Source organism: Vitis vinifera, chromosome 18 (genome assembly GCF_030704535.1).
Source record: "Vitis vinifera cultivar Pinot Noir 40024 chromosome 18, ASM3070453v1".
Lineage (NCBI taxonomy): Eukaryota > Viridiplantae > Streptophyta > Magnoliopsida > Vitales > Vitaceae > Vitis > Vitis vinifera.
In genome coordinates, this window is record NC_081822.1 from 7,564,625 (window position 1) to 7,578,086 (window position 13,462).

The window sequence follows — 13,462 nt, forward strand, 5'->3', positions numbered from 1 at the left end:
GACTGAGGTAAAGTCGTCTCTCTCACGTCATCTGATTTCAGGCGGGAAAAGAATTTTTTTCGTCTACCATAGAAGTCAAAAGTTCTTCTGTCTTGGTGCTGCTTGTGCTGATAAAATATTTATTGCAATGTTAGGATAGAAATGATTTAGGATGAAAGTAGAAAAAAAAAAAAACATTTGATAATAATTCTCAAGTACCTGCTGTTTTTTATTTTTCTTTAAAACAAAAAAATAAAATAAAATAAAATGTTAACCTACGTGTCAACGTAATCTTATGAATAATTACTATATTTATTAAGCAAATGTTTTTGATAATTTTAACGAAAAAGTTTTATCATAGATAATCAAATCCATTGTCCGGATATGGTTAATTTAATTCATATGAAATTAATCTTATCAGTTTGAAATAATCCAATACATCATTTTATTTTGAGTAAAATTAAAAAATAAAATAAAAATGATAAAAAAGGTATTTAATGAAATTTTAATATATCTCATTTCAAGGTTGAACATTTGTCTAAGATAAAAATAATATTATATCTCAAAATCTATCATTGAAAATATATGAAATATTCATTAAAAAATGTTTGATAAAAATATTATTAAAATTTAAAATTTTTAAATCATAATAAAAATATTTTTTAAAAAATTAAAAATAGAGAAAATTAATAAGGAACGTAAATTCATTGGATATGTCTCAATTTGATTTATTATACCCCTATACATCAACATTGAAAAAGACGAAGGTGGATAAAGTTTGTATGGATTATGTCTCTTTTATTTTTCCTTATTTAGCTTATTATTTTAACAATTATAGTTATAATAATTAAAACCCTTCCTTGGCAAAATCCAAAAGAAAAAACTCATTTGATTTTAATTTTAATTTATTTAAAATGGAATTCCTTTCTTTTAAATTTGATTAATAGGATTATTTTAATTGAGTCTTTTTTTATTTATTTATTTGTAAGGGCAAATCGATATAGGCTTCTCATGGTGTAACCGTGTAAGCATCTACCTCACAGACATGGCTGCGAGGGCGGGGAAGTCGCAGGAGATGGATCCCGGAATATGGGGCCACTTGCCGGTGGAGCTTCTGGAACATGTGCTATCTTTTCTCCCTCTCAAAAGCTTCTTCAATCTCCTATGTACCTGTAAACGCTTCAAATCTTTAATTTACTCTCCTTCATTCCTGGCCAAGTATTCTCCTTCTTCTTCTTCTTCTTCTTCTTCACCCGCTCTCTCATCTTTTCTCTTACTTTCTCATCCACAGTTCTACCGCCACCGACTCCCTCTCTATGACTCAGCCATTGGCAACTGGCGCAATTTATCTCTCACCTGCTCTATTCTCTTACCCTACGCCGCCACCACCGCGATCACGCTGCTCTCCGCCGCCAATGGACTCCTCTGCTTCTCTTTACCCAACTCATCTTCTTTCCTGGTCTGCAATCTCTTGGTAGGATCCTCCAGAGTCCTCCAATTCCCTGGATACCCTTTTGCCTTTGAAATGCTGACCTTGGTTCCTGCCCCGGATGGGTACAAGATCTTCATGATCGCTTCTGGGTCCTCTTCCAACAACGCTTGGGTGTATGATTCCGGGGTTCATTCATGGCGAGAATTCCAGGGTTTCGATCCGACTTTGAGCGACAATTGTCATCAAGGAGTTTACTGTAATGGGGTTCTGTATTTTTGTACGTCTGAGCCGTTTTCCATAGTGTGTTTTGATTTGGAGAGTGGGGTGTGGGACAGATCGGTTGTGGAGTTGCCGGGGGAGCTGACGTTTGTGAAATTAGTGAGCGATGGAGAAGGGAAGCTGTATTTGGTTGGTGGGATTGGGAGGAATGGGATTTCCAAAAGTATGAAATTGTGGGAATTGGAAGGAGAGAATTGGGTGCTGGTGGAGAGTCTGCCGGAATTCATGTGCCAAAAATTGGTTTCCGTGTGTTATCACAATTACGAGCATGTGTATTGCTTTTGGCACCAGGAGACGATCTGTGTATGCTGCTATACTTGGCCCGAGATTTTGTATTACAAGGTCGCTAGGAGGACTTGGCATTGGCTGCCTAAATGCCCTTCATTGCCTGACAAATGGAGCTGTGGTTTCAGGTGGTTTTCTTTTGTTCCAGAATTATATGCGCAAGTTTGATTGCTTTTTTCCTTTTTATTTTCTTTCTTCTTCATACCTCAACTTCTGTGTGGCCCCCCTCTCCACCCTTTTCTGGAACAATGTCATATAACTTTTTGAATGGATTTTTTCCCAAACTCTTAGATCCTATTAGTAGGCTATAGAGATTTCTGTTTTCATTGTTACTTATGATTCAATGGTCGTTGATATGCTTGTTTTTTAATTTTACTTTCTCTAAATTATAGATTTGTGTAGTGTGCCCCATTTCTTTCTACTTGGGCCCAGGGATTTTATATTTATGTGGTTGCTATTGAGCTTTCTGCTACTGTATCAGATTTAAACTGGGAGTATATGTAGTGTGGTTGTCTGCCATCTGTCCTCCTAGTGGCTAGCCTTCTGTAAATTTAAGCTCTTCTGCAACTCTTACTAACATAATTGATTGGAATTCTAATTGGAAATCATTCATAAGTTGGCCGAATCATGCTGATCTTGCCCTTTTTCTCTATTTCTACATTATCAAGGGAAAGGGTCGTTATCTGCATTGTCATCACTAGAAGACTTTTCCCTGCCACCAGATCTAATTATTTTTAGTGGCACCATCATGCTGATGAATGATGATAGCATCCTACTTGTTTTATCGAGCTGGTAATGATGAAATACTGTACTATAAAATGTTTGCAAAATCATTGTTTTTGCCATACTTCTTTCTTAATTTGTAATAAAATAAGATAGAGTACTGAAGTTGTGAAAAACATTAACACCTTGGAAAGAAAAGGCATGATTCATGCATCGACTTTGGTATTGCTCTAGTGTTGCCAAAAAATCCATGCATTGACTTAGACATTGCTTAAATATCTGGTGCTCAATAGTAGATAAGTGTAATTCTCGTAGCTCGAAATTAGGGAGTGAATTGGAATGTCAAATCAGCAATTACTTCAACTGGAATATCAAACCAGCAGTTAAGGCCCTTTGGCCCTTTGGTCAACTACACTTGCAACATCAAATGTCTCAATATCAAAACATTTGTGATTGTAAAGAAGAAGGGGAACATGATATCTAGGACTTAGATATTTCCAAAGCACTCAAACCAGCTTAAGACTTAAGAATGCCCTTAGAAGCTTGAGAGAATCTTGAGTCATGACATAGTCAGGGCAATGAATAGGTAGGCAGGGGAGAAGGCCAACAGAGGAAAGGTTCTCAAAGCTCCCTTGTAGATTGGTGATTGGGATGGTGAAACCAATCAGGTTGGCATGACACTAGATGACCATGATTTGATATTGGGCTGCTGAGTGGCTCCTGCAGGTCAAGGTGGGACTGCTGCCACACTTTGAAGAAGCGTGTTGATCATGGATGAACTACAACATTTCTGTTCAAAGGGATGCAAACAAAAGCAAAAGGGAATGTAGCAGAGGTTTTCTACACTTCAAGTGACTGCTGGCAACACAAGTCATAATTAAAGCCAGGATGAACTCTTATAATCTCCTGTGGTGTGGGTGGACAAGGCTCACTGAATTCACATATTCTACATAGTAAAATTAAGTACTTCACCCCTTAAGTTTTTAACATGTCGGTAAAGCAATAGGAGTGGGTCACCTAGAAATTTTAGTTGGGGAAGTGCTCGGCAGTACTTGCAAACTAAGTTGACAAGGGCGGGCATCAACTCTTACAGGTAGGGGCAGTGTGTTAGCGCTTTTACAATTTTATTTGAGAGAGCAAAAATATATGTGGTGGCACCAGCACCCATCTGGTCCTAGGTTGGTCGTCATGGGCCAGATATCCAAGTGTTGGATCTGGACTTATGTTATTTTTCCTTGGGTGTTTTGAGTATTTTTTTTTTTAGTGGCAACAACTTTAGATCATTTTCTTAGAATTTAGGAAAATTTATTATATAACAGCATGATGTGTCTCCTTACTAGAACCATAATTGCTTAAAACCTCTCATTAAGAAAGGACAGGTGATATTCAAGATATCAATGTTGGGGAATGACCATATGGCCTTCCTATGACTTCAAAACACATCTGGGGCACCCCCTTAAAGTGTGCATTATACTATGTAGGAACTATGTGTCACGTGCACAAGGCCATGGCAAGATGTTGCATGATATGGTGCTACATCAATGTGTGCAAATAAGGCAAGAATCTGTTGTTACATGGTAAGAATGATGTGACCTTTGATGCTTCCTGAGCCACAATGTTTTGAGAGAATAAAGTTCAGATGAGGCAATCCAAAGTTGGGTAGAGTTGGAGATGGTATGGATTGGGCTATCTGTACTCCAGCTTGGAGTATGTTGGCTGCATTTTCCAGGTGCCTCTGGCAGGACTATGGAGTGGCGAATCTAATTCTAAATATTGAGCGGTGGAAATCGACTCCACCAGAGGCTTAGGCTCTGTATTAGTGCTTTGCATTGACGGCGATGGGTGGTTTTAACTGTGAGCGAGGTGACCAGACTTCGCCTGTGGGCCCTTCAACAACGACCCAAGGATTTTTTTTTCTGCACACAGTTGATTAGTGATCTGTTACAATGATTTGTACTGGTGGTGTACTCCGCCTGTTATGCTTCCAACTAAGCCATAACAGCCCTCACTTGGAACACCACCATCGAAGAACGTGTCTTCTTCACCAAGAATCATTGTCATAAGGGAATAACTTTTTTTCTAGTTGATTCCCATAGATTAGAGCAACAATTTTCCAACAAGATTATCTCGTAAAAGCTCTCACTCTGTAACTTTGTTGGCAAGTGAAACAGCTCCAACGCTGCTGGTCTGGTGGATCCCTTTCTAACGATCAAATTAGCACTCTTATTTGTAGAGAGACTGGAGAAGAAAAAGGAAAGAGGAAAGAGAATATTTTGAATTAGCTTCAAGCTAGTTATCTTTGTATAGTCATGGACCAACCAATGAGCCCTTGATAGGGGGTTCACCTTTCATGGGGTATGGAAACCATTAGTGATATCTGCTTATGGTCCACATACAATGACAGCATCTTAACTTCTACATACCGCTCTTGGAGACAAATGAAATACCGATCCATTCTAAATGAGGACAGACAAAATATGATAGTCAAAATAACCTATAGCCTAAACAGGGTAGTTCCTTGGCCGCCTAGTACGATGAGTGTTAAACCAACAAGAACAAAATACCCATCCCTCAGTGATGTAAGGGGGCTGTCCCGTATATCATATTTGGTCCATTTTGGTTCCTTAAGGCATAGTTATAATCCTTTTTAATTACTGGGGTTTCATGAAGATAGGTTTCCCAATGCTTTGCTTGAGATTCCATAATCCAAAATACATGACACTGGATTTGAAGTGCTTGGGATTCTATCATTTTTGTTTCGGTAGTTACTGCATATGACACTGTGTTTCAGCCAGTGACTGATTCAGTGATTTGTGTGAACTTGGAACCCGAGTTGCATTTAGATCTCTATGTATCTATTCCTGAATTCCCTGGACCATAGTCAATATTTTGTTTGTAGTTTGTGAAGTTCTTTTGATTATAGTTTATGAAGTTTTTTTTCAATGGATTGTTTGCCCAAATAAAACTCGTCCATGTGGTTTTTAACCCAAAAAAAGTACCAGCGGACGAGCATTTGTATAAAAGTAGGAACATCATTCAAACTGATGGAAGAGGCTCGGAATTAAAAATATCCTTGATTTATTTATGCAACATTGTTGTATTTTTTGTGCATCAAACAACCGCATTCAAGAAAATGTAGTGAGGGAGGCGGCCAAAAGTGATTAGGAGGGAGTGAGAGGTTAGCTCTCTTTCTGTAACCCGACCAAAAAAAAAAAATAATCCCCCCACCACCAAATCCGGTAGGCATTCAACCCTTATGCTCGAGTGCCACCCCAATCCGGGGAGTCTTCCTCAAGGCCTGGAGTTCGAAGGTGCCAGAAATTGTGAAAAAGGTATTTGGTTGGACCTCCTGTTTCAGTGCAGCCCCAAAATAGCCATACTGGTTCATCCTGGCCTTTACCAGCGTGTGAGGATTAATTGCATATGCGCATCCTATTGTTAGCTTGGATTCCTTTGTGGCGATCCTTCTTTTGACCTCTCCTGCCACTGCTCCCTTCTTCATCTGCCCTATAGGATGCCAATATAACACCCTTAGAGTCTCTCCTTTGTTCATCCTACAAAAAAACAAACAAAAAAAAAAAGGACACGTTTTGTTTTCAGGGCAAATCATGATTGAAAATATCCACAGAAATCTCTCTATTCACAATCAAGAATCCAAAAACTAACAGGCGGGCAACCATTTTTTTTGGTAAATGTGGAGAGGACTTACAGAGTAAAGGAGAGAGCGGAGTGTTGCTGCGTCGCCCAGCTTACACCAACACTGAAATTGTCCCAAGTCCCATTGAACACCGAATATGTAGCCTCACCCCCAAAATTAATCCAGGGCGTACCAAAAACTGCTGAAACGTCAATGGGGAGAAAGTAGCTTAGGGTAACTGCTGCGCCTAAAGTTGCATACTCATGGAAGTATTCAACCGCTAGCTGCAATGGAAAGGAAAATACAGGCTTAAAAACCTCCACAGCCGGCATAACGTGATATCTAGTTTGCCTCACAATGAAATAGTACCTTGTTTTTGTAGAATTTCAGAAAGTTAAATGAACCGATGAACCTGGTGGATGGCAGAAAATTTGTGACGCTCAAGGTTGGTTTCACCTACTAACCCCAATACCACTGTTAGCAAGATTCATTGCAATTGAGATTAACAACGAATAAATAAGTAAATAAAAAATGGGAAACAAATCACAGGTAAGATTACATTCATCCGTGCGTCCATTCTCACATTCGCTCTTACATTCGGGTCTTCATATCGTATGGTCGTATCCCCACGGTAAGTTCCATGCCACTTCGCAATGGTGGAGGTGAGACCCTGGAGGTATAGAAATCCACAATGATAAAGATTGGGTTACCAACTTATTCTTCCTAGTACTTTTTTCTTTTTTTTTAATCTACTTGCTAAAAATCTGTTAAACACCAAAAGCCACTCGGAGTTTTTTGTTTCTCTTTTTAATTAGCCGGTGCTGCCTACAAAAAGCAGAGTGGTCTCGTCTTCAAAAAGATTCAAGGGACTTTGATCGGACTGGATTTCCTCTTGATTCTTTTTAGGTCTATTCTAAACTTCTCCACAAATTAGTGTTTATTCCTCGACTTTTTTTCCCTAATTTTCTGGTTTGATCATAATTCAAGTGACCAGTTCAATTAAATAAGCTCTTCGATTTCTTGGATATCATCCTACAAAAAAATAATTTCTTTTTCTTTTCTCGATGACCAAACAGAACAATTCATAAATTATACATCTATAATTTCCTCTGTATCAAGTGGGAGCCTAATCCGCAAGCATTCAATAAAAATGAAAACAAAACGGAAATTCGATAACCAAAGAAATGATCAATGCAGCAAAACCAATCAACAGAACCAATTACATTCAAGAAAATGAAAAGAAAGGCTGGAAAGAAAAGCAGATTATGTTCATACCCAACCGTTCCCGAAGTTGGAGGCGATGCTGAACCTCAGAGAAAGAAGGTAGTCCCTCGTGAGAGTCTCTGAAAATTCAATCAATTAATCAACAGTTGTAATGCCACATGTATAGTATTAGATTGAATGAGTACATAGAAAAATTTGTTTTACCGTTAGCCTTCCAGCCCATATCAGAGAAGTATCCAGGGCCATTCTTCATGTTTGCAGAACCCATGTCCATTGACAGTTTTCAAATTGAAATGCCTGCTCTTGTTGAAGGAAGAAAATATATGATTTAAATTTATTTAATTTATCATAATTTCAACATTAAGAATGTGAACTTAATAAAACTTAAGTTTTTAGAAGATAAAACTAAACTATAATTAAGTTTAGATAAACATTTTGATTATAAACTTAAATCATATTTGAAATATTTGTAAATAAAATTTAACTTTAATACAATTCACATAAATATTATAAATAAAATCTTAACTACAGTTAAGTCTTTTGGATATAAAACTTAATCATAGTATAAGTTGGATGATTTTTTTGTAAATAAAACTTAACCATGTTTGAGTGAATCTTTTTAATAAAAATTTAACTTTAATTGAATTCTTTACAAATAAATATTATTCACTAGATGAATATCATGAAAATGATTTGTTTTTTGAAATATAGGAGAATGAGATGGGACATCAAGGTAAAGAAAATGGTAAATCAAAGAGATGATGAAGGCTCGTGATCCCAAAAGAAGGGGTGGATGTTGGTTATCGTTTATTTTTTATTTTATTATAAAAGTTAACTATGAAACAAATTACTTACAAATTCGATTGAAAGATGAATCACAATAATCTTCAAAAATAAATTTTGTAACACATTTTTAGAAAAATTTGATCACCAAATAATTGATTGTAAATTATAAATAACTTTATTACCTAAACAATCTATGGTAGAGGCCTAAACAGGGTAGATTAAACCAATAAGAACAAAATACCCATCCCTAAGTGATGTAAGGGGACCGTCCGTATACCATATTTGGTCCATTTTGGTTCCTTCAGACATGGCCATAATCCTATGTAATTGCTGGGGTTTCATGAAGATAGGTTTCCCTCTGATTTGCTTGAGATTCCATAATCCCAAATACATGGCACTAGATTTGAAGTGCTTGGATTCTATCATTTTCGTTTCGGTGGTAGTTACTGCATATGACACCGTGTTTCAGCCAGCCCCAAAATCGCCATAGTGGCTCATCTTGGCCTTCATCAGTGTGCGAGGATTAATTGCATATGCGCATCCTATTGTTAGCATGGATTCCTTTGTGGCGATCCTTCCGGTGACCTCTCCTGCCACTGCTCCCTTTTTCATCTGCCCTATAGGATACCAATATAACACCCTTAGAGTCTCTCCTTTGTCCAGCCTACCCAAAAAAAAAAAGACAGGTTTTGTTTTCAAGGTAAACCATGATTAAAAGTGTATCCACAGAAACCTCTCTGTTCACAATCAAGAATCCAAAAACTAATAATGGAATGGAGGGTAACCTTTTTTTTGGTAAATGTGGAGAGGACTCATAGAGTGAAGGAGAGAGCGAAGTGTTGCGTCGCCCAGCTTACACCAACATTGTATTTGTCCCAGGTCCCCTTGAACACTGAATATGCAGCCTCACCCTGCTGAAACGTCAATGGGGAGAAAGTAGCTTAGGGTAACTGCTGCGCCTAAAGTTGAACACTCATGGAAGTATTCAACCGCTATCTAGTTTGCTACACGATGAAATAGTAGCTTGTTTTTGTAGAATTCCGGAGAGTTCAATGAAGCAGTAAGGGTGGTGCATAGCGGAATATTTGTGACGCTCAAGGTTGGCATCACCTGCTAATATCACTGTTAGAAAGATTCGCTGCAATTGAGATCAAGGAACAACAAAATAAAATAAAAAGGGGACAGGTCACAGGTAAGATTACATTGTCACATCCGCTGCTACATTCGGGTATCGATATCGCATAGGCGTATCCCCACGGCATATTCCGTGGCGGGCCCTGGAGGTAAAGAAATCATAAATTATGCCGTTATAATTTTCTTTGAGAAAATAACGGAAATTCGATAACCAAAGAAGTTTTAATTATCTAAACCTACTCATTACCCTTTATTTTGTTTTTTTGGAGAAATTGAAAAAGATGATGGTCTTTATTTTTTTGTTGAATAGATAAAATCAAAATATACTTATAGATTATAAATCCACTTTAATTATGTTTATCAATACCATAAAAGTGGATTGCTACCAATTTCTATTATTTTTATTATTAATAAATATGACGTTTTTAACTGTTGTTTTATTTTATGTCTAGGTGTATTAATTTTTTTTAACAAATATGATTTTTTAATTTGGATTTTGAGATTTTAAAATTTTGTGGGTTTTTGAAGTTTTATTAACTAATTTAATTTATATTAAATTATATGCTATTTAATTTTTGATAAAATTATATTTTATTTAATTTTTAATAACTATAAAATTTCTTGTTAAAAGTTACTAAAATTATTGGAAAAAAATATTTTAAAAATTTAGAAATCAATCAATGTTCCACAACAATAACACAAGTGATCACATAAAATTTCCATGGTAACATTAGTAACTGATTAAGTTTATACTCAATGTTCATTAAGTTTATTTAATATATCATTATTTATTGTTATTGTAATTGTAAAATAAATAGATTTAAACATTAAAGGTGTGAACTTAATAAAAGTTAAGTCTTTGGAAGATAAAACTTATCTATAATTAAGTTTAGATAAACATTTTGTTTATTAATTTAATTGTATTTGAGTTATTTGAAAATAAAACTTAGAATTGACCCATAATGACCTTATCATCTCAAATAAATCTAGGTTTGAGTTCAATTTGAAACTATTATTCAGAATAACATTTTTTTTTGCACAAACGTATAAATGATTTTTTTTAGTTCAAAAATAAAGTTTCAATTGACGATTGAGATTTTGGTTCAAAAATAAAGCATCGATTGACGATTAAGGCTTTATTTTGAATTAAAGTCTCAATTGACAATTAAAAATTCAAGTAAAAATAAAAAAATAATTAGTAATTGAAGCTTCAATAATAAAATAAAAATAAAAATGAAGCTTTAGTTGGAAATTGAAGCTTCAACTTAATTTTTTTAAAAAATATTTTTTCATGATATGACTCTTACATCACAATAAAAGGGTCATTTTGAATCATATTAATCACAAGGTGAACATCATGAATGAAAATGAAAATGAAAATGAAAATGAAAATTAATTGTTTTTTGAAAGATAGAAGGATGGAATAGGACATAAAGATAGCAAGAGGGAGTTTTCCTAGACCATCATGAACCAATAAAGAAATAGTAAAGCAAAGAGATGATGGAGGCTCATGAACCCAAATGGAAAGGGTGGAAGGTGGAGGTCATATTTAAAATATGAAGTCATGGTGCTGAAAAAGACATGGCTTGGAGACGCATGATACACTTTGTAAGAGAGAAAAAGTTTATTTGGTTGAAAGAATGTAACAATCACATATTGTTCATCGTTTTACAACAAGGAATATAATATTTTTAAAACAAAAATACCCTCAATTAAATTTTTATTCCCATCCCACAGCCAAGTACTTTATGAAAAAAAAAATATGAAAGTAAAAATATTAATCCGAGGTTATATTTATAATTTTCAAAAATTATTAATGACAAGGATAAATGAGTTCGGAGAAAAAATGAAATGAATGGAATAAATAAATTAAGTAACAGGGGTTACTATGAAAATGTTAAAAAAAACTATATTTTTTTTCAATAAAAGGAAATGATAACAGAATAAAAAAAACCAAAGAATTGCAAATCTAGGTTTTATTTGGTAATTGGTTTTTAAAATAGTGTTTAGGAATAGTTTTTGAAAATCGTTATCTAATATTTTGTAAAACAAAAATTTATTTTAAAATTTGAAATACTTTTAACCTATTTTTAATATTTTTAAATATGTTTTAAAAATAATTTTTATACTTACAATTTTATTTTTAATCATTATATATGTTTGTATAATTATTTTTTAAAACAACTTTAAAAATAAGTGAAAACAACTAAAAAATATTTTTTGAAAAATAAAAAACAGAAAATAGTTTCTGATTATCAAACATATTTGATAGTTTTTTTATTTTAAAAAATAAAAAACTATTTTTGAAAACAATTGTCAAATAAACTATGGACTTCGCATTTCGGCTCATGCGTTTTTCATTCGACGACGAGCTCAATTTTTATTTGAAAATGATTTTATATATTAAAAAAAAAAATTGACTTGGAGTTGCCACTTATTTTTGTTTTATTTTTAAAAGAGTAAAGAAAATAAGAAAGAAAACCTTAAGTCTGACTCCTTATTTTAGAAAAGGTGGTCTGTGAAAAACCGGATTAGGTTCGGGGGTCAGGTTACTTATCGGGAAGGTACAGTAAAGACCGTAGCACCAAGTCCCTAAAAGTCGAATCTTTATTAATAAAATGAAGCCGACGTGGCAATCAATAGGAAAATCAATGGATACCCAAATCGATCATGCACATATGGAAATCGAAACATGCATAGAGAATGACCAGAAAGAGAGTGGATGCGTACCTGGGCCATAAACGAGCAATGCACTATCATAAATATGGGGTCGGTGTACGATAAAGAGCACAAAATCTGAGTGAATCTTTTGGAGCAAGATCACTTGGTTCGCCCCGAGCTGCAAACTCCCTCCACTTTAAAATATCTCTCAAAAACCTTCATTCCCAAAACATCTTTGCAACCTTCATCCAAATGCGCTCACCCACTCCCCCCGTTGGAACTCAAAATCCTTTCTCCGCTTCCATGAAAAAAACCTCTATCCTTCTGCAAAAACTTCTCTTGTAGTGACTTTCTCTCTCTAAAACCCCAAAAACCTCCCTTTGTGACCTCAAAAAAGCCCCTCAACCTCAAACCCTCTTGTCACAGCTATCACTTACTCTCCTGTTTCTCGATCAGCAAGCATGTTGTCCTCAACCACCAGCATGGCATGATCAGCAAGCATGTCGTCCTTAACCACCAACATGGTCATCCATGCTCTTTGTCGTGTCCATGCAGTTGGTCTCCTTCCAGAAAGGGGTCCCCCCTTGGCTTAAGAAAAATGGAAAAAAAAAAAAAAAATTCTTTCATGGGTGGTCCTAAACCAAGTGAAAAAAACCATTGGTCTTTGAAGGGGTCTACATAAACCTAATAACCTTTCACTTTTTTTCACCTAAAAAATACTTATTTTAAACAAAAATGGTTTTACAAAGATAACATTTTTTTTTAAAACACATATATAAATAATTAAAATATAAAAAAAAATATTCATATAAAAAATAGGTTATTCCTACGGTTCAAAAAATGGGAAAGCTTTCTCTATTAATCCCAAAATCAAAGAGAGATGTTACTGTGGTACTTTAATCATTATGTTGTTCCGTAGGTCCATCTAACAGTAAATTGAAGATATGCGCACCTGGGTATCAATCTTTGGACCAATGCCCCTTGCAGTCGTTCTTAACTTATCAAACTCTACCAGCACCGGGATATTCTGTCTTTCTACACATGTTTTTAATTGAAAAAAATCAAGGAAAAAAACGTGAAAGAGAATCAATAACTGGGATTGAAGCCATTCCATGAAGTTTCTCGTAGAAATCAATAACTGGGAGATGCACCATGCCAAACGTGAAAGAGAATCAACACGTAGGCTCATTCCAATAGAGCAAGTAGTAGCGGGGCAAAGGGGAAGGGAAGGAACAAGCGTTGAGGCCATGGTCCTTGGAGAAATAGGACCGTGCTCCATTCATTATCAACTGCCACTTTATCCTGTCTTTCAAAGGATATGA

The 13,462-nt window shown here is 35.3% G+C and overlaps 2 protein-coding genes across 3 annotated transcripts; one reads left to right on the forward strand and one right to left on the reverse strand.

Annotated features, from left to right (window-relative positions):
* The first annotated feature begins 926 nt into the window (after positions 1 to 926).
* LOC100260898 (F-box/kelch-repeat protein At5g43190) lies at positions 927 to 2,345 on the forward strand. 2 transcript variants are annotated; one of them, XM_019216196.2, is made up of 2 exons: positions 945 to 1,151; positions 1,271 to 2,345. In XM_019216196.2, the coding sequence occupies exons 1-2, from the start codon at positions 1,101 to 1,103 to the stop codon at positions 2,141 to 2,143; spliced, it is 924 nt and encodes a 307-aa protein (XP_019071741.1). In that variant the 5' UTR covers positions 945 to 1,100; the 3' UTR covers positions 2,144 to 2,345. The 2 variants fall into 2 exon arrangements, with proteins under 2 accessions (XP_002285319.1, XP_019071741.1); XM_002285283.5 differs by having other exon boundaries at positions 927 to 2,345.
* Positions 2,346 to 5,740: 3,395 nt separating this feature from the next.
* Positions 5,741 to 7,879, reverse strand: LOC104882602 (mitochondrial outer membrane protein porin 2). Its single transcript, XM_010666622.3, has 6 exons — positions 7,764 to 7,879; positions 7,611 to 7,678; positions 6,895 to 7,005; positions 6,705 to 6,791; positions 6,408 to 6,619; positions 5,741 to 6,252 (listed from the first exon to the last, which is right to left on the reverse strand). Exons 1-6 carry the CDS (start codon positions 7,831 to 7,833, stop codon positions 5,946 to 5,948), a joined length of 855 nt encoding a protein of 284 aa, XP_010664924.1. The 5' UTR covers positions 7,834 to 7,879; the 3' UTR covers positions 5,741 to 5,945.
* Between the last annotated feature and the right edge of the window lie 5,583 nt (positions 7,880 to 13,462).